The sequence below is a fragment of the Macaca fascicularis genome, chromosome 4 (assembly GCF_037993035.2).
Source record: "Macaca fascicularis isolate 582-1 chromosome 4, T2T-MFA8v1.1".
Taxonomy (NCBI): domain Eukaryota; kingdom Metazoa; phylum Chordata; class Mammalia; order Primates; family Cercopithecidae; genus Macaca; species Macaca fascicularis.
In genome coordinates, this window is record NC_088378.1 from 119022857 (window position 1) to 119049803 (window position 26947).

Consider the following 26947-nt stretch of genomic DNA (forward strand, 5'->3'; position numbering starts at 1 on the left):
AGCTACTATGCCCAGATAATTTTTTTTTTTTTTTTGTACTTTTAGTAGAGATGGGATTTCACCATGTTGACTAGCTGGTCTTGAACTCCTGACCTCATGATCCACCCACCTCAGCCTCCCAAAGTGCTGGAATTACAGGCGTGAGCCACCACACCCGGCTTTTTTTTCTTTTTTTTCTTCTGATATTTTTGTTTCTTTTGCAATGTCCTCTTCAGTGGAACTGGATGAATAAGACCGCTTTGTTTTTTAAAAAAATTGATTTTCTCTTTGCTTTTTCTTCTCCTCTTCATTTATTTTTTTCCTGTAATACCTGCAATTTATTCAGTTCTTTATCTTATTCATCAATCTTCACTATGTCCCTTTGGGGTCTACTTGGAGAAAGTTGCAGCATTCAAAAGTCAGGTGGCCAGGAAGCCACATTTTTTACAGCCTGCTCTGACACTGTCCTTGTTGCAACCTGGGACTGCCATGATGTTGGTAAGAGGGGTCGCTGGAGTCTCCGGCTTTCTAGAACACGCTTGTTTCCCATTAGCTGCGAGGATGAGTCACTGCCAAAGTGGCCACTTTCACCTGTGCCACGGCCTAACCTGATTTTAAATAGTGAAAATCATAAACAACTTAAATGTCTCATACCTGAGAAATGTCTACATAAATGAGGATACATTCATTGGATAGAATTCTATGCAGCCACTTAAAGTTATGTTTTCAAAGATTACATAACATGAAAAATGCTTCTGGCATAAGAAAAATGAGGACTTCTCTTTATTGTATACCGGGATGCTTTAGAATGTTTGTTTTTATAAATAATGTTGCAACAACATCTTTGTAGGTGTAGATTTTTCCACATTTAAGATTACATCATTAGGATACAATTTTTAAAATGGAATCACTTGGTAATAGCCTATGAATATTTTTGTGGTTGAGAAATATGGCTAACTTGCAAAGTGGCAGTATCACTTTGCAATGCCACACAATGTATGAAAATCCCAATTATCCCCCACCTCCACCAGAATGTGGCTCATTTGCATTTTACTTTGTTTTGCTATATTCTTCTCTCATGGATAGGGTTCTTTTGCATTTTAGAAATTCAAGGCCAGAAACAGCCACATCCCCACAATTAATAAATTTCTCCAACCTGGAAGCCAAAGGAAGTCTCTACTGGATGAAGAATCTATTGAGACTGTGAAGAACACATTTAAATTGGAACGTGGTATGTTTCTTAAAAACATGAATAGTATAGTAGCTGAGTATTAACAAATGAAACAAATGAAGTCTAAGAAACATAGTAAATATTTCACTCTGCATTTGTAGCAGACCCATAAAAATATCATAAAGCCACGTTAATGTAATAAAGTAATGAAACATGAAGACATAAACTGCCTAATACCTGTAAGCTAGACAGCCTTTTCTATTTTTCATAAGACAAAGAAACACCAATTAATCAGAACCATCCAAATATGAATCCTTCTACGTATTGCAAAAGAGTAAAATCACAAATATGCAAATGAATGTCAAAGATTTCTTTAAAAACAAAACAAAACAAAAAGCACACACATCACCATCATACACTTCTACCACATTTTGGGAAAAGTCCAGGGAACAGCATAGCTTCAAACTAGTTTCTTAAACTTTCAATCACTAGAATATTCTGCAGACACGGCATGTATTTCTAGGATCAATTTCACAGTTAGTTTCTACTTCAGTATCATAATCGGTTTTGACTATTATAAGCTGCCGTCAGTCGGAATCTGAAGATTCTCCTCAATCATCTCTGACAGCTAGTGAGTGAGCAGAGCACCTCAATGATGACGGTTTTTTCCAGCCTTGCCTGTGGTAACAACCTCTTTGCCATCATTAGGATTCAAGGGATTTTTTTTCTTCTTCTTTAAATTGGGTTTTAAGTACGTCAAAGAATTTTATCTAGATTTCCTAGTCAGTTCAACTGGTAGAGCTTTTTTCTGCCCTTAATTGAATTACTTATCACTGAAAGTTTAACAACCTCCTTGAAAGTCAGTTGGGAAAGGTAACCGATGGAACAGAACCACATGAACTCTGCTGTTATCAGTTGAGGACCCTACACTTTCACTTCAAGAAAGGGTGTGAAATATGACACCACTGCACAGAGCCAACAGGATAGGAACTATAGATTTTTAGAGCTCTAAGGGGTCGAGCATTTAGTTCAATTCCTCCTTAAGGATGAGAAACTGAGTCAGAGGGAAAGGAAATGACCTTCCAAAGAGCATCAGATGGGTGGAAGAATTGGGCTGGGATTCGGGTTTCCTGATGTTCAGTTTGGACCCTAAAAGTGCCTTGGACGTTAAAAGTTATAACTATGCCTAAAAATAAAGTGGTAATTTGAAACAAAATTGGTTTTGTTTCAGAATTGTTACTCTTTAAGAGAGAAAAAATATCTACTCCTGAGGAAGTAGAGTGTTGGCTTAAATAAACCCTCCTTCTCAACCCTTTTCGTTAATAATTGAACATTTAAATGTCAAAGATGATTTAAGTATTCAGAGGAAAAACTAACATGAAAGAAACAGGTTTGAACCAAAATGTCTTTTATTTGAATACTGAATACATTCTGTTAGGACGTAAGAGTGTGCTAAGAATAAAATGTTTTAAAGAAAAAAATAGCACTGGCAGCAATACAATTAAAATGGAAAAAGTATAATTTCTAATAATATCAAATATAACACAAATGACAAATAGATACATTAGCATTCTGTGAACTCCACTTAAGAACTGCTTTATGTGACAAGTTGTAGTTTAAGCTTACTTGAGACATGAGTATTTGGAATTTTCAAAAAATGCCAAATATATAGAAAATAGACACAGCAAATGGAAGAGCGTATCATGATTCATTAGACACTTTTAATGAAAACAGCACTTGACAATTAGAAAACAGTTAAAACTTTTGCTTTAGGAAAAAACTACCTCAAACTAATGTTCATATTAGAGGTGACAGTGCTATTTGTGTTTCTAGCATTCCATATTGAAGTTTATCTTTTAAATACAAAAAAATATGCTCTGCCCATTACAGCAGGATGACATGAACTTAGTTTTCTGTTCCTCCAGATGCTCAGAGCAGCAACAAGACAAGTCTCAGGATCATCATGAGGCTGGATTTAAAATAAAACAAAGACAAAGGGAGAGTCACTTTTATCTGGCATAAGACAGAAAGGGCCATGCACTCGCCTATCCATTGGTGTTACTAATCTTGGCTTGGGGACTCTCCCAGTTCAACCCGTTGGAGGATTAAAATATCCCAGACATAACTGAATTAGCCACTTTAAAATGTTCGCTAAATGAATAAGGAAAAATCAGAACCTGTTGTCCTGAAAACCTTGGATGAGGGTTTATGAGAGAAAGGTTTGGGAAGAAACAAACTTTCAAAAGCTAGTAAAATAAAGCAACTTGAAAAAATAATCAAGGACCAACTTGGGGGAGTTACTAATTTAATCTCAGCTACTTTCTATTAACTGAGGCCACCTTATGGATGCATAAACCCTACTTCTTTTTTTTTTTTTTTTTTTTTTTTTTTTTTTTCCTGATGGGAGTCAGGAAAGTCTCACTGTGTCACCCAGGATGGAGTGTACTGATGCAATCTTGGCTCACTGAAACCTCCACCTCCTGAGCTCAAGCAATTCTGCCTCAGCCTCCCAAGTAGCTGGGATTACAGGTGCCTGCCACCACACTCGGCTAATTTTTGTAGAGATGGGGTTGTGCCATGTTGGCTAGGCTGGTCTTGAGGTCCTGACCTTGAGCTCCTGACCTTAAGTGATCCACCCGCCTCAGCCTCCCAAAGTGCTGGGATTACGGGTGTGAGCTACCACACCCAGCCCATAAACCCTACTTCTGATTCTTCCTACCACCAAGTATCACTTTTAGAACAGGGCTATAACTGGAAAGCTGTCTTTTGTAATCACACTCCTCCTCCCCTCCCTGAAAATTCTAGTCACACTAGAATTTTCTAGTGTGACTAGAGTAGAAAAAGTAGTAGTGTGACTAAAGTAGAAAGAGGAACATTAAAATTATTCATCATGCTACCACCCACAGAAAAACACTACTAATAGTTTGAAGTATTTCCTTCCTGTTTTTTTATACACAAACATTTTTTTAATCACACTGTATTTGGTTGTTTTTTATCCTGTTTTTATACCTTACTTATGTCACTAAGATTTTCCAATGCCACCAAATCATTTTTGAAAACATAAAAATGTAATGCTCACTCAATATTCCATTAAATGGACAAAACATTTATTCAAACATCTCCTTACTGGTGAACTGTTAGGTTGTTCCTAATTTTTCAGTCTATCGTGTTTCCATTGGAAATAAAGTTACAATGAACATCAGTCTTTGTGCATATCTCACTGCTTTGGAATAAATTCCAAAAAGTGAAAATGTCTATCGAAGGAAATAAACATGTTTATAGCTTTCAACATATAAAGCTAACTTTCCGGAGAAATTTGTAAAATGTTATCTCTAAATTTTTATTTGGTGATATGCTTAATCTCATGGATAGAATTACTGGATCAAATTAAGAGAAACTTGAGGCACTCTGTTTATCTTTTAAAAAATATTAAAACTTCTCTCTTAAAAACTCTTAAAAACATTAAATTTCTCTCCCTGAAAAACTTGAAATAACTGTATCACACTGTCACTCTGTCAAACTTTCTAAAAGGGACTGAGTATTAGATTTAAATGAACACATTTACTGTTGCAGATGGGTGAATCCTGAGGAAAAATGAGGCTGAGTTTAGCTCTTTCTTCTGAAAAAGGCAAGTATGGCTTTGTGACTCCGTACTACAGCAGCACTATGCATAGCCAGTAAGAATGTTCACGGGTACATCAATATCAAAGACCCACTGAATCCATGCTATCTTAAGGTTTTTACTGTCATGCTTATTGTAACAAAAAGGACTTTGATCTTTCAAATTAAAATTGATGTTTCCCAAAAATTCAGCACTTCAAAACAACAGCACAGGAAAGTATTGATCAAAATAGCTTTACTTACCTCAAACCTGCAACCAGACCAGCAGGCATTATTTTCTTGGACCTCTTAAATCTCACACCCATTATGGTAGCCAGGAAGAAAGCTGTAACTGAAAACCAAACTAATTCATAAACCAGAGTTTCAAACATGTTATCCATGCTTGTGGGAAAACAGTGGGTACCATTTAAAGCTTGCTAACATTACAACTATAATGGATAGGTACTGAGTTGCCATTGTCTGGAAAAGATAAAGTGCTCTATTAAAACACTTCGTGGGCCAGTGGCTCAAGCCTATAATCCCAGCACTTTGGGAGGCAGAGGTGGGCGGATCACCTGATGTTGGGAGTTCGAGGCCAGCCTGACCAACATGGAGAAACCTCGTCTCTACTAAAAATACAAAAAAATTTAGCAGGGCGTGGTGGCACATGTCTGTACTCCCAGCTACTTGGGAGGCTGAGGCAGGAGAATCGCTCGAACCGGGGAGGTGGAGGTTGCAGTGAACTGAGATTGTGCCATTGCACTCTAGACTGGGCAATAAGAATGAAACTCCGTCTCAAAATAACAAAAAACAAACAACAACAAAAAAAACACTTCATAATCTACCTCATCAGAAAGGTTTCTGGGTAAACAAACATGTTAAAATCAATTCCTGAAATATCTTCAAAAGAGAAAGACTTTTTTTCTTTTTTTTTTTTTTTTTGTTGTTGTTGTTGTTGAGACAGAGTCTTGCCTTGTCACCCAGGCTGGAATACAGTGGCGTGATCTCAGCTCACCTCCGCCTCCCGGGTTCAAGCAATTCTCCTGCCTCAGCCTCCTGAGTAGCTGAGATTACAGCCACGCACAACCACATCCAGCTAATTTTTGTATTTTTAGTAGAGACAGGGTCTTGCTATGTTGGCCAGGCTGGTCTTGAACTCCTGGTCTCAAGTGATCCACCAGCCTCGGCCTCCCAAAGTGCTGAGATTATAGGCATGAGCCACCATGCCTAGCTAAGAGTCTTTTTCTAACTAACCTAAATTTCTATTCAAAGAACACTCCTTGAAGGCTAGCACTGAGCTTTATTCAACTTCCCTCAGAAACACTAAGTAGTACACTTGGACCCACAGGACACACTCAATAATGTTCAGTTAACTGAATATGAAGAAAACAGTTAATGTATCTTTTACAAGTAAGATCTGATTAATAAAAAAATACTTAAAAGAAGGCAGACTGGTTTTGTTTTGTAGCATTCCATTTTGGAGAATTTGATGCCTGCAGACTAAATAGTCTAAGCAATAGTATTTTATTCAGAAGCATCATGTCAGCCTTTTTAGAGCTGTGCCTATGAAGGGAGAGGTAGTTTTATGTAAGAGATTAGGACATCAATGCCACAGTTTAAAAACAGCTTTCAAAGAAAAACTGTTTATTGATATAAAAAATAAAATGACTGACAACAAATACTTGTGAACTATTTAAATGCACATCAATAAAAATCCTAATATCACTATATCTGGCTGATACATCTAACATAACCTCATTACTAAAAATATCCCTACCCCCTTATAAAAATGACTAAAGAAAAAAAAAAACCCAAATCTCTCTCTCCTTCAAATATAGAACAATTTTGTCTTCATTTATATTTTTTTCCATACATGACCAAGGCACTTTGAATAATAAATCAACTAGAGAAAATGTCCTTGGCATAGTTTTCTAAACCTTCACTGTATATCTCTTTCAAGTGAGATGAAAGTCAAGTGTCCTGGTGACTTTAAACACACAGGTTTCCATTTTTTCTGTGGATATTCTCCCATTAAGCTTAACAAGGGAAGAAACTAAAAAAGTGTCAGCCTTACTTTTTTAGGTTAAGTCTTAAGGCAGTGCAGAATCTAAAAGCTGTTTGTGAATTAAATGAAACAATGCAAGGCTGTCTCTTTTTTAGTTATTCTCACAGCAATGTGAAAACTATGCTAAACATGCATTTAGGAGAGTTAGCAGAAAATCTGAAAATAATTCCTTGCTTTTCGTAATTCAATTTTTCAGGTAACAGGTTTTTATAGAAATATTCTTCTCAGTTGGAAGGCCTGGTAGCAGTAATATCATTTTTTATCAGGTCTTTCTAGAAAGGAGTAAGTGTTGTATTCAGCCTCAACACATGCATATGGCCATTTGCCATTTGACTAAATATGTTCAGGTATATCTAGCATAGGGTATCAAAAAAGATCACCACCTCCAATGTTTGAGTCTCTGTAACCAGGAAAAAATGCCTTACTTACACAGTGACACTTTTACATCTCGTTTGTCATTGGAGACACGGTAAGCTCCATAGCCAGCCAAACATCCAACAAAAAGACCAGCAATCAAAGATAGAACACCACCTGGGAGGGGAAAAAAACATGGGCTCACAAAGAGAATCCCAAAATGAAAGGAATTCATTCCATTACTTCTAGCATGATACAGGTACCTTCAAATGTATTCCTGCTTGGGCACAGTAACTGGACAAAGCCAAATTAAGAATAGGCGTCTTCATGGATACTTTCTAGGAGATGACTGTTTCCTGCTGAACCCAAATGCAAGGCAGAGGAGCCCTGTGGGTGCAGCAGCGCAGGGGGTCAGATGTCACTTGGGGGAATAAGAAAACCTGCCTTGTGCTGGTGGCTTGGACATTGATTGCATGATCTTGGGCAATTATTTAACTTCCTAAGCCCTTCTTTTTAAATTTTTTCTATTCTCCTTGCCTCCTTTTTATGATGAGGTTGTGATGATAAAAACTAAGATGCAAAGGTATTTTTAGTTTATAGAGGTAAAGACAGAAGTGCTATACAAACCAAGCAATGATTCCATACTGAATAATTAACAAACCTTCAAGCCTCAAGATGTCAGGACTCAAGGACTAATGGAGGCCCTACCAAGAAAGAGGAAGAACCAGAGTACTGACCCCAGCTACCCAGTCCCTATCCCATGCACTGACCCCACCAGTACACTCCCAGCCCCCAACCCATACACCCGCCCCAGAGCACTGTGACAAACACCAAGCACTTTCTGTGCACTGGACAGTGGGTTACATGCCAGTGACACTATGAATAACACACACACAATCCTTGCTTCATGGAACTCACCCTATTTAGAATCTATTGGGTTAAAATCCCTTGGGGGGGTAGGGTCAAAGTATCTCTATTTTTAAAATATCCATTGGAAATTCAAATGTGCAGCCAGGGTTAAAAAGCACTGCAGCACATGCATGCATACACATCCAACACACACGCACAACACATAAACACAACACACAAAACACACACAAAACACACACCCAACACACACACAACACACACATCCCACACACAACACACACATATCACACACACAACACACACCACACACACAACACAACACACACCACACAACACACACACACACGCACACACACACCAGAGCAGCATCCTGAATGAGAAGACAAACACGTTAGGTTCTAGTCCTAATTCTTTCACTTGCTGGCTAAAAGACTCTGGCTAAGTCACTTAGCCTCCCTAAGTTTTAGCAGTTGTAAAACAGGGTTAATCATCCATGCTATATATATATATATATATATATATATATATATATGTGTGTGTGTGTGTGTGTGTGTGTCAATCATCCATGACATATATATAAAATGGCTTAGAATGTTACAGTTGGAGATAATGTTAAATTACACATTGTTTCCCCCAAAAGCTATTCTTCAAACATGGTAAGATGATCTTTTAAAAAACATACATCTGGACAGGTCACTCTCCTAATTAAAAACCCTCAGTGCTTCCCAAAGCTCTTAGGAAAAATAATCCAGTTTGCTATATTGTGGGAACCCTGGCCTTCTTTCAGTTCTCTGAATATACCAAACTCTATTCCTCATGGCTTTTAGACATACTGTTCCTTGTGCAGACTGCTTGTCTCTGCACTTCACTTGGCCAAGTGCAGCTCACCTTCGGATGTCTGCTTAAGTGTTGACTTCTCTGACCCACCATTCTGAACGAGGACCCCCATCATAGTCTTCCACTATTCCTGATCATATGTTTATATGCTGTTCATGGATTGAATGTCAGTCTGCCCTTACCCACTTGTGAGCGCCATTCTTTTTTCTCATTGCTGTTTCCCCAGGGGGAGACACAGGGCCAGGTACATAGGAGCACTTGATATATACTGATTTAATGCATCCCTGTTATGGGTCATGTTCAAGCAGAAGATACCAGATAAGGATATTGTTAAAGAGATTAAAATATTTTCTGAAATGCACAACTAGGTGACCATTAAGGTGTTTTCCCACCTAGAGATTCTATGATGCTCTTTTCTGTATACCCTGAAGATTTCTGAACTGTTAGGATCACCCCATCCCACCCTCCCCACCACCACCATACACACACACTTAAGTATGCGGAGAAAGTGGCAGTGTCTACACTTCAGTCTTGATGAGATCAGACAGCAAACAGCAGAGGCAGGCTCACCGGCAGCAAGAACCAGGAAGGTTCTTGAGAAATTTCATCTTGCCTGAGGAAGGTGGCAGGACTATGAGCTGTTTTACAAGAAAGCCATGCTATTGGAAGGAAGCAAAGATCCTGAGAACAAGCTCAGTACCCCACAGTGGGGGCTACAAGAAAAGCAGCTCTAAACTCTTTCCTTCCCACTTCCTGGGAGGCCTGATCTGGGTGGGGCAGTCTTGGAAGAGGAGTTTTAAAAGGAGTTGAAAGATGCCTCTGGGAGCTTCCCTGCAGGTGCTCTTGTGGTACTCAGAACAGCGGCCTGCCCAGCAAGCACACCTGAGCCTCTCTGGAGGGATGGCTGTGTCAGTGCCCTTCCCTTCCACTGGAGTAGGAAGGTGTAAGGTCTGGTTCAGCCCTAGTGTGGGAGAAGGCAGGGAATGCCATCTGGCCCTCTTTCGCTCTGGGCACTCAGTGTTACCTGGCCTAAGAAGAGCCTCCATATCATAGTGTCTTCCTGGTCATCCACCTCTCTGGAGACCTACCTGGGAGGAGGGGTGAGCCCAGGCAAGCACAGTGGTCAGCATCCTGTGTCCCGCCACTGGCTCCCCTCTCTCCCCACTGTACCCCCACCAAAATAAAAATCTATCAGCTTCTCCCTTTAACCCCACTTGTGTCTCACAGCTGGTCTAGTTTAGGATTTAGATACATCCATGTCCTCCCACCAAATACCATTTCAACATCACATCTTTCACCCACCCAAGATTATTCTCAATAACTATCCTGTAGAAGGGTCTCCTGGCCCAGCTACATAGGACTTATACGTAGGGAAGCTCTAAGTCAAAGGAGAGTTAACTCACCTTACACACACATTCTAAGACATTTGGGCCACTGGCAGCTTAGAACATAATATAAAACTAGAGTACAAAACTAGAAAAAGGTATTATGCCTCATTGGTTCACAGACTACCCACTGGCAGGGCAGTAGCAGCAGAAAAAAAAAAAAGAATATTAAAACTTTATTCTATGCCAGGCACCATGTGAAATGTGTACCATGCATCATCTTATTTAATCCTAACAGATTAATTTACAGGTGAGGAACTGAGGCCCAGATGTTGAAACACCTCACCTGAGTATCAGTGCTAGTAAGTGGTAGTGTCAAGACTAGAATGCAGGAATGCTTGATTCTGTGGCCCGTGCTTTTAACTCACATTATACTACAAAGTGAGCTTCCTTGTGAACCCATAATACCCTTGGGGGCTTCCAGGATCACTTAGTGGGGGGCTCTTGCAGGAGGCCAAGGAACTATATTGTGCAGGTGGACAACAGCAAGCCCTTGAAATCAGAGACCTCACAGCTAATGTAATTTCATTTGTTCCCATCAGCTGGTAAACACTGAAGAGATGTGAGTTAGAGTAAAATGATTCCTTCCATTCCAACACACACACACACACACACACACACACACACACACACACACACACACACACTCTCTCTCTCTCTCTTTCTCTCTCCCCCATCCACCCACTGTCTTTCTACCTCTCATAAAGACAGGCAAAAATGCCCAGATGTTCTTTTCTATTCTGTAATAGAAGTTATTTAGACATTGTCTTTGACAATGAAATTCTTTTTTTCAAAAACAATCTTATCAGCATTTTAAACTGAGTCCTCTTTAAAGTAGATTATGAAACATCAACCTCTGAGTAGTTGGTTTATAGGTCTTACTTTGGTGCCATTATCTTTTTCTTCTTCAAATACATACCTCTAATACATACATTAAGATGGAAACAATGAACAAAAATCCAAGATGAATTATAGGCTTTAAGGAATCATAGATGATGGTCATTTCTACCCTGCCAGCCCCCCAGCTATAAGAGCTATACTGTGCTTCTGGTCTTTGACTTCTTAGCAGCCTTTAATGAAGGAAGCTAACTGGTAACCATGCAGACCTGGCTTTTTCACTCAAATTCAAGTCAACCACTGCCACAAATACAATACCCTTTGAAATAAAAAGCTTCATTTAAAAAATTTCATTAAAATGTAAGAGACGGTTTGTCAGAAAGACGATTAAAGGTTGTACATATATATATATATATATATGAAACATAACTAGGAGACATCATGACTATAAATGATTCTAAAATAAAAGTAAGATAAAAAATCTTGACCTTTCCTTTTTCTCCATAAAAACCCTTTAATTGATTACCTCAGTTTTTTTCCCCCTCTTTTGGACAAAGGTGAAAAGACAACTTTGGATATGATAATTGAATATTTAACAATGCTTTCATTGCAACACACAGGATCAACAGAACTCAGTTTTTTGGTATCACGATTATGTAAAGCAAAAAAAAAAAAAAAAAAATCCTTATTTAATAACAAGCAATGGTCCTGAGGGAAATTAAATCAATTAACTATGCAACTGATAATGAAGTGAAGTGAAAGTTTTGTGGTGGAAAAGAGGCCCAGAACCCCCAGGTTGGAACACTCTGTAATGCCCAACCCCACGGAAGCCTCTTCCTTTCATGAATCCCTTCCATGACACGCTGGTCTTCAGCCACCTCTAAGGCATCTTTAGCTTCTCATCCTACTTACAGACTCTCAGATGACCTAGCACAACCTCTAAACCCCCCACTAATTCCCTTTCATGAAAATTTGGGTTAGGCTTACCTCTCCGCTTATATCCAAAAATGCTTCCAAATGTCACGAGGGCTGCATAACCAAAACCGATCAGGTCCATTGGCAAGGTTGCAATTCTAAAGCAAGGGGAAAAGGACAGATTATACAAAATAAAAAGTTTTGGGGACGGAATGTATCTAAAAATGATATGCTTATATGGTTTGGCTGTGTGTCCCCACTCAAATCCCATGTTGAATTGTGATCCTGAGTGTTGGAGGTAGGGCCTGGTGGGAGGTGACTGGATCATGGGGGTGGTTTCTAATGGTTTAGCATCATCCCCCTAGTACTGTCTCATGATAAAGTTCTCATAAGATCTGGATGTTTGAAAGTGTGTAGCACTTCCCCCTTCATGCTCTCTCCCACTCCTGACGCCATGTGAAGATATGCTTGCTTCCCCTTTGCCTTCCACCATGACTGTAAGTTTCCTGAGGCATCCCCAGCCACACCTCCTATACAGCCTGGTTGAGTTGATTAAACCTCTTTTCTTCATGAATTACTGAGTCTGAGGTACTTCTTTAGAGCAGTGTGAGAATGACTAATACAAAGGCATTCCACAGAATTACAGAAATTAATTTCTCTAATCTACTAAAGAAAGGGAAGTTCAGCCAGGCATGGTGCTCACGCCTGTAATCCTAGTATTTTGGAAGACCAAGGCAGGCATTTGGCTTGAGCCCAGGAGTTTGAGACCAACCTGAGCAACATGGCAAAACCCCATCTCTAGTAAAAATACAAAAAATTAGCGGGGTGTAATGGCAAGCACCTGTGGTCCCAGCTACTTGGGATGCTGAGTTGGGAGGACTGCTTGGGCACGGGAGGTTGAGTTTGCAATGAGCCATGATTGTGCCGCTGCACTACAGCCTGGGTGACAGAGTGAGACCCTGTCTCAAGGGAAAAAAGAGGTTCAAACTTCACCTCTCCCAACCCTCTACTATCCCCTTCATCCTCATCACTGTTAAGCACACTCCGGGGGATACCTCAAGCTGATTCTCCTCTGCCTGTCTTCAAGATCTGCCATACTCTCAGCTGTTTAATTCTTTCTACTTCCCCAAATAAAACTTCTGCTCTGGTCAGCCAGGTCTCTTCACTGAACCGTGACACTACAATCTTCACTTTTCACTTTCCTGCCTGAAATGTCCTCCCTCCCTGTCCATCCCCAAAAGCCCGACTATCCCCTGTACCCCACCTCCCTTTGAATCTTCTTCCCTGACTTCTACCCTTATTAACTACCTCCTAATTTCCTTAACTCTAGCCTGTATATCAAAGTGATCTGGTGCAAATGGCTTCTTCCTCCTCTAAATTCCTTAACTTCCACAACTCCATCTTGTAATTCTTTTATGTTTGTACGGATAGTAGTCCTCTCATTCTTTACAGATGGATGTCTTCTTAGAGATTGAATAATTCAGTTTAAACAATGGCTTTGTCATTAGTTTCCTTGCAAGACAACTCTTCTGTGGTAGCAGAGACATCCACACTTAATCAATGGCAAATCACTAGAGAATACAATATAGCCCCAGCATGAAGTTAGATGGATGACAATGACATCCTACTGTGCATCATAGCAGCAGCTGAAACATACCCAGTAGTGAGAAGTCCCACTGAAACCCTGCCCACAATTCTCTCAGATGCAGTAGATAGTGTGTCAGCCACAGGCTAGAGATGTGGCTACCAGGCCTCAGACCATGCCCCTCCCTCACCCTGAACTCTCCCTGCAAGTTAAGAGAATAGATGAAAAGAGTTCTAGAGTTCCATACAGCTTTTTAAGGTCTAAGATTCCTAGTGGTGCCTTTATTTCTGAGCTTTCTCACATCTATATTTCCTTCACAGGGAAGGTAATTATCTTTGTAAATATAAGGAATGGTACATGAGATTCCTTGCATATTTTTACAATTTTCTCATTGCTTATCATTTAGGTTAATGGGCCTTTTATCCCCCACAGCAACTGGTAACAAATTAATGTAGAAGAACAGAAAAACGGGCCAGACGAGGTGGCTCACCCCTGTAATCCCAGCACTTTGGAAGGCAGAGGCTGGTGGATCACTTGAGGTCAGGAGTTCAAGACCAGTGTAGTCAACATGGTGAAACCCTGTCTCTACTAAATATACAAAAAATTAGCTGGGCATGGCATGATGGTGCATGTCTGTAATCCCAGCTACTCAGGAGGCTGAGACAGGAAAATCCCTTGAACCTGGGAGGCAGAGGTTGCAGTGAGCTGAGATTGTGCCATTGCACTCCAGCCTGGGCATCTCAAAAAAAAAAAAGAAAAAAAAGAGAAGAAGAAGAAAGAAGAAGAAGGAAGAAGGAAGAAGAAGGAGGAGGAGGAGAAGGAGGAGGAGGAGGAGGAGAAGGAGGAGGAGGAAGAAGAAGGAAGAAAGAAGAAGAAGACGATGATGACGACGACGACGACCACAAAGACGAAGATGAAGACGAAGACGAAGAAAAGAAGTTTTGAGCTGATCTCAAAGTCATCAACCAGAACTTACTATGAGGAAGGGTATGGGGGAGGGAATCTCAGGCACAGGAGATGACAGCACCAAAAAGGAGGCAACAGTAAAAAATGCTCAGCATCTATAGGAAGGACAACTAAAACAGGAGAGCTCATCTGTGCCCGAGAGGTGGTACAGTAGGATGTAACATGTAGGGAGAAGCTGGGTCCAAAAACCGTTTGCTGACTGAATGATGGCTAAACAAATAATAATAAGAGAGGTTATAATGTCTTTGATCAATTACTATGTGTTAGGTGCCATTCTAAGGCATTCTAGGTGCCTTGCATGTATCAACTCATGTAATCATGACCACACCCTATGGTATGTACTATCATGATTATCCTCATTTTCCAGATGAGGAAACTGGCGCACAGAGAATGCAAGCAATGCCCGAAGGTTATACAGCAAAACAAAGATTTCTGACTCGGGGAAGTCTCAGTCCTAACCACTATGCAACATCACCTCCGGTAACTGAGTTAGCTGCTGAAAAAAGTGAATATGTAAACCAAACATGTTCTTCAGAGTTTTCAATTCTGGATCAATCACATGCTCTTCACAGCTTAAAGTTGTGACCACGGGGCACTGTGTTCCATCTGGTAACTTACAATGTTCAGCCCCATGAACTTCTCACGTTTGGTCCTACTTACTACTTTCTAAAGGAGCTAACCATATACTCTAAAGTATGCTTACCTTCAAACCTGACACTGCCACTTACTAGCTGTGGAAACTCAATAACTCAGTTTCTCCAACTTTAAAATAAGGATAACAAAAATATCTACCTTATAGGATTGTTCTGATAATTAAATGAGTTAATACTATAAAGCACTTAGAACAGTGCCTTGCACATACTGAGCACTCAACAAATATTAGCTGCTCCAATAATAATGATTCTTCTTCTCATTCACCCTGACATCTATTTTGAGCTTGACATGTGTAAGGCTATTACTATTTCAGCACACTGAGAAAACTGAGGTAGAGTGAATTTATGATTTACTTAACGAATCATATCATAGTATCGTAACATATATTTGTACTCAATTCAACTTAACAGCTATTTATTGAGCATTTTCTTTGTGCAAGGCAGCAGGAAGCAATGGTAAGTGCTTAGACATGGCCTTGGTCCAGTACAACACAGCTGTAGGAGGCAGATGTGTGAATGAGCCCTAAGAGGAGAGGTGTGGGTACCATAACAAGGAATGGCACCCAGCAAGGACTGGGAGCCTAAGGAAGGATGCCCAGATAACACAGGGTTCCAGCTGGGACCTTGGAGAGATGTTGTGCCAAACCCCTATTAACCTCAATAAGGAAGGCAACAGGTTCAAGAGGCCAAAAGAGACCCAGAGCCAGCAAGTGAGACATGGGGTTTCATTAGGGGCTTTCATACAGAGGAGGGAGTCCAGCGGCGGTGAGCTGGGCAGGAAAACAGCCGCTTGCAAACATCATGCAATTTACGTAGCATTTTCACTTAACACCCTCCCCTCAATGACCTCCTCCTGGCAACCTTGATTTAACTCAAAATTCAAGGCCTCAATTCCCCATATGGCCCCTGTTCTATGGGACAGGTGGGGCAGGGCTCAGATGTTCTTCATAGACAAGAAACAAATCTCTGGGTTGGGCAGGCCTGGGTTCCCTAGTTCAGAAAACGCATTCAGGTTCATCTGCCACACAGGGTCATTCTAAGGGTATGCTTTAATTATTGCTGTCAGGTGCATTTACCCTACAGGGGAGCATAAGTCAAGTGAAGAGGGTGGCAGGGAAGGGTGTTCCTGGCAGAAGGGAGCGTGTGTGCAAGGCCCTCATGGCACAAGAAAGCATGTTCTCAAAATGAAAAGTACAAGGGGCTTGTGAAAAGAGAGGGAGCTGGTGAGAAAGACAGGGCTGTACACCCACATAAGCCCTGTAAAGGGAGTCTGGTTCTGTCCTAGGGGCAGAGAAGGATCACCAAAGGGAGCCTCACAATCAGATTTAAATTCCAGCAAGCACTTCCCAGTTGCAGTAGTGAAGATGGGTGGTGAAGTCAGGCAGGGAGATACATCGGGAAGCTGTTGCAGTAAAGTAAGCAAGAGCTTAGTTGATAAGGGTAGGCTTATCTAGAGAAATGGCAATGAGAATGGAGAGAAGGTGGACAGATTTCAGAGGTTCAGGAGGAAGAGTCAGCAGAATTGAATTCGAGGAGGGAAGGGAAAGTCAAGGGTGAATCAGAGATGACTCACCCCTAGGTATCTGGCTCAGACCATTAGGAGAAGCAGGGAGTCAGGGAGCCTCATGTTATTCTCTGAGACAGAGAACATGGGAACAGCAGCAGGTGTGCGGGGCGGGGAAGAGGGAGGTGGTTAGGAATGATGGGACGTGTTTGGAATGTATTCAGTCTGAGACGCCCAACACACAGGAAAACACCATTACATACAGATCTGAGGCTTATGAGAGCACTTTCATTATCAGGTGTAACCTTTAGACCTAATTGTCTCCTAAAGCCAAGTAGCTGTTGTGAAAATTAATTCCACTCCATCCTGAGCCTCCCAGCTCTTCCTGCGATCTTCTCTTGAGGATCCATACTCTTTTACTTGGTTGGGATTCTCTCGCCTCTCAGTCAGCCAAGCTCCTTGAGGGCAAACCGAGGGTGCACAAGGCAGGTACTTAAAATACTTGTTAAATGAATAAATGAGTGAGTGAACCAAAGGAACAGCTTCTGCCTGAAAACATTCTGTAACTGATCTACCCAATACAGCTTTATTGCCAGGAAACAGGCAGCTCCTTAATCTCCTTAGTGAAGTGACTGTTGTTCTAAGGAGGCAAAATAAATCTACTCCCAATGCTTGTAAGAAGGTTCTGTTCTCAGAGAGGATATTCAGACAAAAGAATCACCTTTTCCATGACGGAGCCATGTGGCCAGGCCAGAAGCACACATTAAAGCCAGAGGCTGTGTTAACATGAAAGGGATAAGGTGGGAGAGGATGTGCACAGCACATCACACGCTCTCATCACAAATGCGATGCTCAAGCCTTGGAAGGGCTAGAAAGCATCTTGGATGCAATGCAGCAAAACGATTTACTATACTAGGTACAAAACAAGGCCGACCGCCCCAAATCCTCCAAAATTTGGAGAACTAAGAGATTTTCAGTCAACTGTTATATAAAAAGCATTTTCACATGCTAAAGATATAACAGTTACCTACCCGTGAGCTCTTGGAGGGCACAAAAGGCACATTTTCGAGTGGGGTCTGGGTAGTGCTGGGAAAGTTAAAATCCTGCCAAGCATTTTGCAATGGTCCATGAGCCCACCCCACCACCCCAGCTCCAGGAAGGGAGGAGGCAGCATAGGTGGGATATTTAGGGATACCAGAAGGCAAAAACTCGGGAAATTCCCAGGAGGAGGAGAAAAATGATACCGGAGAGGTAAGACCGATGGCCTGCAAAATCCCCTCAAGGTCCTCTGCATCATCGTTTGCTGTACAGGTTTGGCGCGGGGGAGGGGATGCCCGGTAAGCAACGCCCCTTATATTTCTGCGGTTCTGTAAGAAAATTCAGAGCAGGAAGGTCTCCATTGCGGGATGCACAGCTCACCTGCAGCCCCGAGCCCTCACTGCGGCTGAAAAGACAGAAGTCTGGGGCTAGCTGCCGCCACTCGAGGTACCTGGAATCCGGAAGCAGTCTCCGCGCCAGCGCTGTCCCACCCAGCGCCCAGCAGTCTCGCGCTGAGCAGAGGCCGCTCCCTGCCGGAGACGCCCTCCCTGCCGCGCGCATGCGCTATGTCCCTTCTAGCCTTGCAGGGCTCTGCCCTGTCCATTCCCTTCGGCTGAATCGGGTCGGCCTATAGGTCAGGCAAACAGGAGGCCCTGCGCTGCGACATCCCGGCGGTAGCCGGACCCGTTGCTCCGTCTATCCTACCTTCGGCCCTGTCCTGGAGCCAGGGCTGGGGTTTCCTGCCTCCCGCCTGACGGAGCGGGACTGGCAGGCAGCGTATCTGCATGTAGCCAAGATTATAGAAGGCGAAGATTTTTAAGTTAACTCCATTCATCATTCAAGGGACATTTCCAGAACCTCTAAAAGGCAACGCGAGGTCTCCTACACACCCTCCAGCAGATTGTCCCCATTGTCAGTGGAGGGAGCTAAAGTTCAGTGAGGTCCAGTGACTTAGTTGTCCCAGGTCAGAATCCAAGTTTGCCTGGTTTCAAAGCCCAAGCACCCTTCATTACACTATAGGATCATCTAAATGTGGTTGGGAGATCAGGATCCTAGTTTTAAACTTCAGGCCCAGGATTTGCTGGGCTTAGATATCTACAGGGAAAGGTATAAATTTCAGAGTTGGAAAGCACTTAAAATCTTGCCTCATCCAAGGCGATCTGCTCAATCCTAGGAATGAACCTTAAATTGACTCTTTTTTTTTTTTTTGATACAGGATCTCAGTTGATTGCCCAGGCTGGAGTGCAGTGGCGCCATCCCAGTTCACTGCAACCTCTGCCTCTTGCCTCCTGGGTTCAAGCGATTCTCCAGCCTCAACCTCCGGAGTAGCTGGGATTACAGGTGTGTGCCACCTCACCCAGCTAATTCTTTATTTTGTTTGTAGAGACGGGGTTTCACTATGTTGCCCAGGATGGTCTCGAACTCCTGAGCTCAAAGCAATCCTCCCACCTCTGTCTTGCAAAGTGCTGGGATTACAGTTTAAATTGACTTTAAATTATGCCTCTCTGTAGCAACTTATCATCTTATTCTTCTGCCTTCTTGATTGAATACAGAACTCCAACCCTCTTCCTTATGTAACAGCCCTTCGGAGATTTGAAGAAGGCTGTCACAGTGAAGTAGCTCTAGAGGTTCTGTGTCACTGAGAATTACAGCAGAATTCCTCAGAATAAAAGAGGAAACTCAAAATTAAATCTTGTGACGTTTGTTTGTTACATCTATTCTTTGTGCGTAAAAGTGCTTCAGGGAAGTAATATAACTACATCTAAGTTATGAAAGTCTGAGTTGGTCCTGGGGAATTAATAGAATTCCTGAAGAGTCACAGAAGAGTTGATGGCAACGCACTGGAATGTGGCGTGGAGAAAGTGATAGCCTGAAATTTGGTTCTGAGTTCTCTCAGCACTCTTTTCCATCCCCTTCTATGTCCATCCTTACCCCAGCCTCCTCCCCTTCTCTCCTCACACTCTCAGAACACTTATCCTATTTGGAATAAAACTAAAACCCTCTTGGAATACTTCAGCATCTTCATCTGATGTGACCTGGGTAAATAACTCCCCTCTGGACCTCAGTGCCTGGATTTAAGATAGGCCAAGACTAGATGCTCTCAGATCCCTTCCACCCTGCCACTAGCACACTCAAAGCTGGAAACAGCCTCATGATATTCCTACTCAAGGCGTGTCACCTAAACCTAAAGAAAAACTTTGTATATTATGGGAATTGCATACCCTTGAATATGTGGAAACAGGATAGTTCTTACGCAAAGGGATCACTGCCCTCTCAACTCATAGGCACTAGCTGTTGCCTTCTCCAGCTGATGGAAAGGCTGCAGCCCAGGTAAGGATGCAGGAAAGCCTATTCCCCTTATCCATTTTGTAAAGCTTTCTATGCATGATCCGCAGCAGAGACTCTTAACTTTCTTTTTTTTTTTTTTTTAATTTATTTATTATTATTATACTTTAAGTTCTAGGGTACATGTGCATAACGTGCAGGTTTGTTACATATGTATACTTGTGCCATGTTGGTGTGCTGCACCCATCAACTCGTCAGCACCCATCAACTCGTCATTTACATCAGGTATAACTCCCAATGCAATCCCTCCCCCCTCCCCCCTCCCCATGATAGGCCCCGGTGTGTGATGTTCCCCTTCCTGAGTCCAGGTGATCTCATTGTTCAGTTCCCACCTATGAGTGAGAACATGCGGTGTTTGGTTTTCTGTTCTTGTGATAGTTTGCTAAGAATGATGGTTTCCAGCTGCATCCATGTCCCTACAAAGGACACAAACTCATCCTTTTTTATGGCTGCATAGTATTCCATGGTGTATATGTGCCACATTTTCTTGATCCAATCTGTCACTGATGGACATTTGGGTTGATTCCAAGTCTTTGCTATTGTGAATAGTGCCGCAATAAACATACGTGTGCATGTGTCTTTATAGCAGCATAATTTATAATCCTTTGGGTATATACCCAGTAATGGGATGGCTGGGTCATATGGTACATCTAGTTCTAGATCCTTGAGGAATCGCCATACTGTTTTCCATAATGGTTGAACTAGTTTACAATCCCACCAACAGTGTAAAAGTGTTCCTATTTCTCCACATCCTCTCCAGCACCTGTTGTTTCCTGACTTTTTAATGATTGCCATTCTAACTGGTGTGAGATGGTATCTCATTGTGGTTTTGATTTGCATTTCTCTGATGGCCAGTGATGATGAGCATTTTTTCATGTGTCTGTTGGCTGTATGAATGTCTTCTTTTGAGAAATGTCTGTTCATATCCTTTGCCCACTTAGCTTCTGCACAGCAAAAGAAACTACCATCAGAGTGAACAGGCAACCTACAGAATGGGAGAAAATTTTTGCAATCTACTCATCTGACAAAGGGCTAATATCCAGAACCTACAAAGAACTCAAACAAATTTACAAGAGACCCTTAACTTTCAATGTGTCACCAACCCCTTTGGCAGTCTGGAGAAACGCACAAAATACAATACACAGGATTGCAAAGGAAGCCAATTTTATTGAAATGCAAATTTCAATTTTATTGAAATGCGATTTTATTGAAATCAAATTGTTAGACATTTAAATCTGTCATATAATAGATGTGTTTCTTTATTAACATATTAAAGATTACAAGACCTAGGGGGTGGATCTAATTATTACCATAATTTCAAAGTGGTGCTGTACGTAAATATTTTAAGATATCTGTAACATGGATATCTGTGATTCCTAGTGACGACAGAGACACAGGTACTAACACTGCTGTGGTTTGTTGCCTATTTTCCTGACGGAAAGAAATGAAAACTTCTTTTCTCCATCGAAGTTTTCAGATTTCCTGATTTCTATCCTCTGGCCCCTTTAGATTCACAGATTCCAATTTAAGAACTCCCAGTCTATAGTAATGCAAGTTTTCGTAAGTTGTACATAGGTGGAATCAGAGAAAGGGAAAGAAGGTGAAGAGCCTCACTGACTGGCTGCTAAGGCAGGGCCTCACGGGATGGTTACACCCTGTGGATCTTGAGCCTGCTCCTCATTTTCAAATGTTCAGAAACTCAATTTGTCTCAGTTCTTCCAGGGGCACCCTGGCTTTTGAGGGACAGATTCATAAAAATCAAAGTCACAAGGGACTTACTGACTTTTTTAAGGCCCACTTCAGATTCTGGATTTTTTTCTTCTTTCAGATCCCAAACAGTGTCAAAGGACATTATTCTTGTCCTTTGAAAATACGGTCTTATGGCAGGCCAACATTTTAGCATCTTTTTCTGTGGCTCGCTGCAATGACAGCCATCTTGTAGGCACACGTCTAAAGAGGTTATCACCTTCCATTTCTGTGAAGTCAAAAATCTCCTTAAGTGCTTCAGCACTTTTTGAGGAAATTGAAAAGTAACCAAAAGCTTTCATTATGAAAGTCTCAATATCACATTTAAGCAACTCACATCCCTTTTTAGCAGTGCTGTATATAAGATGTACAAGGCATTGAATGAATAAGATCTTTTCATTTTCTTTGGTAAGAAGTTTATAGACTGAATAGAATTTGCCAAAATTTACATCTGTACTGTCTGACAAATATGCAGATAGATGAGCTAAGTCTAGTTTGTATTTAGACAAATATCAACAATATTTTATGATTTCAGCAGTTTCATTAAAATCCTCATAGAAATGAAGAAGATGATTTGAAACTCCTGTTTTCAAGTCAAAGTACCTAACAGCTGGAGAAAACATATTTTTGCTGCCATGATTCAGCATATTACTTAAAACTGATGTACTATAGAAACCAGAATTGTTGGTAAGATATGACAGAAATTCGCTTTACACTGTAAGGGACCAACACATTTGTTATCAAAATTTCCCCTCTTCTTTGTCCAGAGGGTATTTTAGCTGCAATTCTTAAATCAGGAAATGAAACTTTACTCAATTTCATAGAGCAATCAAAGGAACGCTATGACAATGCATGCTTGTTTGCCTGGTATGCCCATGCTAATTCAGCAGTTGCTATTTTTGACTGAACATTTGTGTCTTTTGGGAAACAAAAGTATTTTCGATTGGTTTAGAAGCATTCACCCGTCCCATCCTACTTGTGAGATTTGCTCTCCACATGTGCTTGCACATCCCCTTCTCCACCATGTCCAATCTCAAATTTTTTTCTGCATATTATGCAGTATGCTCTGTTTGGTTATTTACCTTCCTAGTTCAATAGTATGTGTCCTTCCATCCATCATCAAAATTACATAGTTGTTTAGCCTTCTTCTTCAGTGATGGGATCATGGTTGTATTGATATTATAATCATTCTCATCTGACCTTTTAGAAAACATGGTCACAATATTCACAATGTTAAAAAATTAAACTGGCACTATCTAGTTACAAAGCACACCAATTAATCCACAGGCAAAGTCAAAGATGAACTGTTAATATTCATTATATACACTTAAGCCACATCACTTTGAATGATGCAACCATGGATGGATGACCATTCTGAACTACAAATCATGGTTGCCAATATCAGTGGTCAAGTGGGTGACAACAACTAAAGATGATGGATAACCTGTGCCATATCCATTTGATACTAAAGACAATGTTGCTTTCAGACCCTCTAAAACTTATGAGTTTTGTACATTTCCTCCAACTTTCCACACTTGTTGCTAAAACCAGGATTATTTACATTCCAGGGAAGGGTCTCCCAGGACACAATGCTCTCAGTGCTAAAATTGGGATAGTTGGTTACCCTATTGGGTTGCCATTAACCAAAGGGCTACCACTCCAGAGGTAGGAGGGGAGGCACATAGAGGCAGAGACTCCTCACCTTGCTTCCACTGATAGTGTTAAATTTCTCCACAATATTTCTCACAGATTCCTCTTCTTTGGGGTGTGATGAAAATAAGACATTGTCTTTTGTTAGACTTCAGATCTACTGAAAGGTCACTGGCCTCCATCTGGAAACACAGGCAAAGCTCAGGGCCAATGCCTTTCCCTGGCTCAGGCCCTAAAGGGAACTCAGAAAAGGCGGCCCTCCAAAGGCAAGAAAGGAGGAGAAAGCAGCTCCATTGATAACACCACCAGTGAAGGAAGAAAGAAAAAAGCATCCACTGGTGGCTGCTGGGGAACAATAAACCATATCCTGGGGAGAAACTCACCTCCCCAAACTCACCAAAGTACTCCCTTACCTTCTCCTCAGTGGCTTTGGGAGTTCAAATGCCCTGCAAAGATTTTCTTCACAGAATATTTCTTCATGACAGTGGCTTTTTGGGGGTCCATGCTATGGCCACCCAGCCTGTGCTCCTGATCTAGGATCTGTTCCAATAGAAGCGTAGGTGGATCAAATCCAGATTTGTTAAGGACTAAGGGGTTTGGGGACGTTCAGGGCTAAAACCAGAAGTAAGGAGTTTCCTAGGAAGCAGGACTGTCAGTGCTAAAACCACAACTAAGGGATTTCCCAGGATGAGGGACTTTTAGCATTAAAACTGGGGACGGTGCAGTTTTCCAAGATGTAAGACTTTTGGTGCTAAAACCTGAACAATTTCTTCTGAGAAGGGGGTTAGGTAGACTCTGGTTCTAATTCTCTTTGGCATTTCTTAATAGCATTACCCGAGGGAGGTTCTTTCTTTCTGAGCCACAAGATTCCACCACAGGTGGAATACACATGCACAAAATACAGATGCACAAAATATTTCACGCCCTCCAAACACACCACTCTCTACCCAAGCCTGACTTCCCAATTTCCTCCAAAACGGAAATCCACCTGGTTTACCTCAACACATATAAAACAGTCCTCACTCCGTCAGAGCCTTTGTCCATGCTCTGACTTTTCTTCCTGGCCTTACAGTCCCAATCTAAGACTTGCTTACTCCAGACATAAAGCTGGGCTACTGGGGTTGAAATCCTTGCTGTTCCACGCTCTGCTCACTATGTGGTCCCTTCAAGTTGCTTAATCCTCTCCGCATCTTAGTTTTTCCGTCTGTAAAATGGCACTGAAATGCCTATCTCAGGCATCTTTGAGTGTTCTTCTAATTCTCATATGTGAAGCATTTAGTGCAGGGGCCCAAACAGGCACAGAAACAGGTACTGAATGTCCACTCTCCTCTTCTTGGACACTCCAGCCCATATATTTAATACTTTTCACTTCCCACTTACTCCGTACAGGAACAAGTTCCTAAACTCTGCTTCCCCCAGTGCACTTGGCCACATGCAGCTCAGACAAAATGATCATGATCCAGGAATGCCTTCTCTTAGAAATGCAATCCCGCACACACAGACCTTTGATGGAATACACAGCTTACCTTCTCTACACAGGCTGCACCCTTCAAGATAGCAAAGGTCAACCCTCTTGGTCTTCCAGTGCTGGGATTCATTTTGGGGAGATGGTCAACGACCTCTTCAAATGTGGTAAAATAAAATATGTGGTAAAATAAATATGTGGTAAAATAAAATATGTGGTAAAAAAAAAAGTGGTAAAAAAAAAAATTGGGTCCTTTTTGCTGGTATCCCAGCTCTGGTTTGTTGGTGAGACCAACGGTAGGATAAGACACATAGCCACGAGAAGTCTTACGACGCAGATATGCGCTTACAAGAAAGTCTTACAAGCAAGCCAAGAGTTTAGGAGGGCTGGATTTCCCAAAGCTTTCACTGGGAGGATTACAAATAAAGCCACCACCCATGGCAAAGTGTCTACACCCACCCACTCTGGGTCTGCAAAGATTCTATCTCCGACAGCTGTTCACAAATCTACTCTATCTCCTTACTGCGATCCACCTTGGCCCTAACAGAACTTAACACCACCGCAAACCCCCAGGCTGGGAGAGGAAAAGGAAAGGCAACCTCTCAGGGCGCAGGCCCCATGCACTCAGCACAGCTGGAAGTTAGTCTAAAAACCCTCTTATCAAAGGGCTGTCGTCTCTTCTCTGCCTGTCTTCCCCGGCGCCCAGGTGTCACTCTCAAGGAACTCAGTCTTCCTGGGCAGAGCCCGCGGTCAGATCCTGACTCGGAGCCCAGGTGGAGGGAAGGAGAGAGGAGGGAGGGAAGGATGGGGAACCTTGCCCGGGTCGGAGCGCACATCCTCCTCCCGAGGCTCCGCTCTCTCTCCTGGGCGGTTCCTGGACGGCGCAGACGTCGATCCCACAGGTCCAGCCAACTTCACGGCACCTATCCCGCGTCCCCCTAGTTCTTGCCGCCGTTCTTCTGGTCGGCCTCGGCGCCGTTCTGGTCCCCACCTGGCGACCCGCCGTCTGGGGCGGCCTCGTATGGGTTCTCAGTGGCGCCCGGCGTCCCCAAGAGCTTCTTCCTCTCATTTGCTTCTAACACACCCTGCAGACGGGCAACCGCCTCAGCCTGGGACAGCCCAGCTATGTGGCAGCAGCTGGCGGACTTCATAAGGTACGAGTTAGGGGACGGACCCACCTTGCCCAAACTACATGCTTATTGGCTGATTTTGCCTGATACTCCGCCATGCACCGCTGTCCCATTGGCCGCGCTCTAAATCCCGGCGGGTTTGTCCTCTAGCAACGTGTCAGAGCCAGGGCCCTGCAGAGGGTCCCAGAGATCCCGCGGGAGGACTGCAGGTGCAGGCCCGGGGCCAAAAGGCTCCCATGCGCCCTCCGCCCGCCGAGTCCGCAGCCTCTCGCCCCCGCAGGTCCGTGTCAAGGCATGGCCAAAATGAAAAAGAGCCAAGACAAGTTCAATTCCCAAAAGCAAAACAACCAAAAGGAAATTCAAGGAAAGCAAATATAAATGAGAAAAATATAATTAAGCAAAAATGAATGTTCGCAAAAGCAAGACAAAAAACTAAGTCAAGGAGTAGGGTCAAAGAAAAGATGAAACGTGAATATAATTTAGGATATTTATACTGATTCCTATTGAAATCTCTACAAGTAAAACTTTTACTATCAATGAATCAAACTTTCATTCTTCTTGCCTTTCCGATGAAAGGGCAGCAGGGGGCACTAGATGCTAGTGTTTCTTTCAGCTAGGAAAGGCGTTTTAGCACGTTATTTGCAAACACCAAATAGTGTTCTCTCAGAGTTCAGAGATAATTATAAAAGTTAACAGGAAATGGGGAAAATAGAGTGATGGTCTACAATCAGGGATGTTAAAGAGACAGAATACAGTCATGGGTTCTTAGTTTCTGTTTCTGGCTGAGCCAGTAAAGCCCCTTCCTCATCCCTCTTTTCAGCTTCACTAGAGACAGAAACTAAAAACCATGG

The 26947-nt window shown here is 42.1% G+C and overlaps 1 protein-coding gene and 2 long non-coding RNA genes across 7 annotated transcripts; 1 reads left to right on the plus strand and 2 right to left on the minus strand.

Annotated features, from left to right (window-relative positions):
• Window positions 1–2541: 2541 nt before the first annotated feature.
• TMEM14A (transmembrane protein 14A) lies at window positions 2542–18268 on the minus strand. 3 transcript variants are annotated; one of them, XM_005552748.4, is made up of 6 exons: window positions 18211–18268; window positions 17966–18088; window positions 12086–12171; window positions 7245–7346; window positions 5015–5102; window positions 2542–3119 (listed from the first exon to the last, which is right to left on the minus strand). In XM_005552748.4, exons 2-6 carry the CDS (start codon window positions 18016–18018, stop codon window positions 3080–3082), a joined length of 369 nt encoding a protein of 122 aa, XP_005552805.3. In that variant the 5' UTR covers window positions 18019–18088; window positions 18211–18268; the 3' UTR covers window positions 2542–3079. The 3 variants fall into 3 exon arrangements, with proteins under 3 accessions (XP_005552805.3, XP_005552804.2, XP_005552806.1); XM_005552747.4 differs by lacking the exon at window positions 17966–18088; XM_005552749.4 differs by lacking the exon at window positions 17966–18088 and having other exon boundaries at window positions 18141–18268.
• Window positions 18269–18361: 93 nt separating this feature from the next.
• Window positions 18362–19450, plus strand: LOC135970610 (uncharacterized). Its single transcript, XR_010586382.1, has 3 exons — window positions 18362–18723; window positions 18976–19100; window positions 19313–19450. It is a non-coding gene; the product is annotated as an uncharacterized lncRNA (long non-coding RNA).
• A 1802-nt stretch (window positions 19451–21252) lies between these two features.
• LOC141410223 (uncharacterized) lies at window positions 21253–26093 on the minus strand. Of its 3 annotated transcripts, none has more exons than XR_012434462.1 (3): window positions 23915–26093; window positions 23554–23683; window positions 21253–23051 (listed from the first exon to the last, which is right to left on the minus strand). It is a non-coding gene; the product is annotated as an uncharacterized lncRNA (long non-coding RNA). The 3 variants fall into 3 exon arrangements; XR_012434464.1 differs by having other exon boundaries at window positions 21253–22080; window positions 22934–23051; window positions 23554–26093; XR_012434463.1 differs by having other exon boundaries at window positions 21253–23683.
• Window positions 26094–26947: the final 854 nt, after the last annotated feature.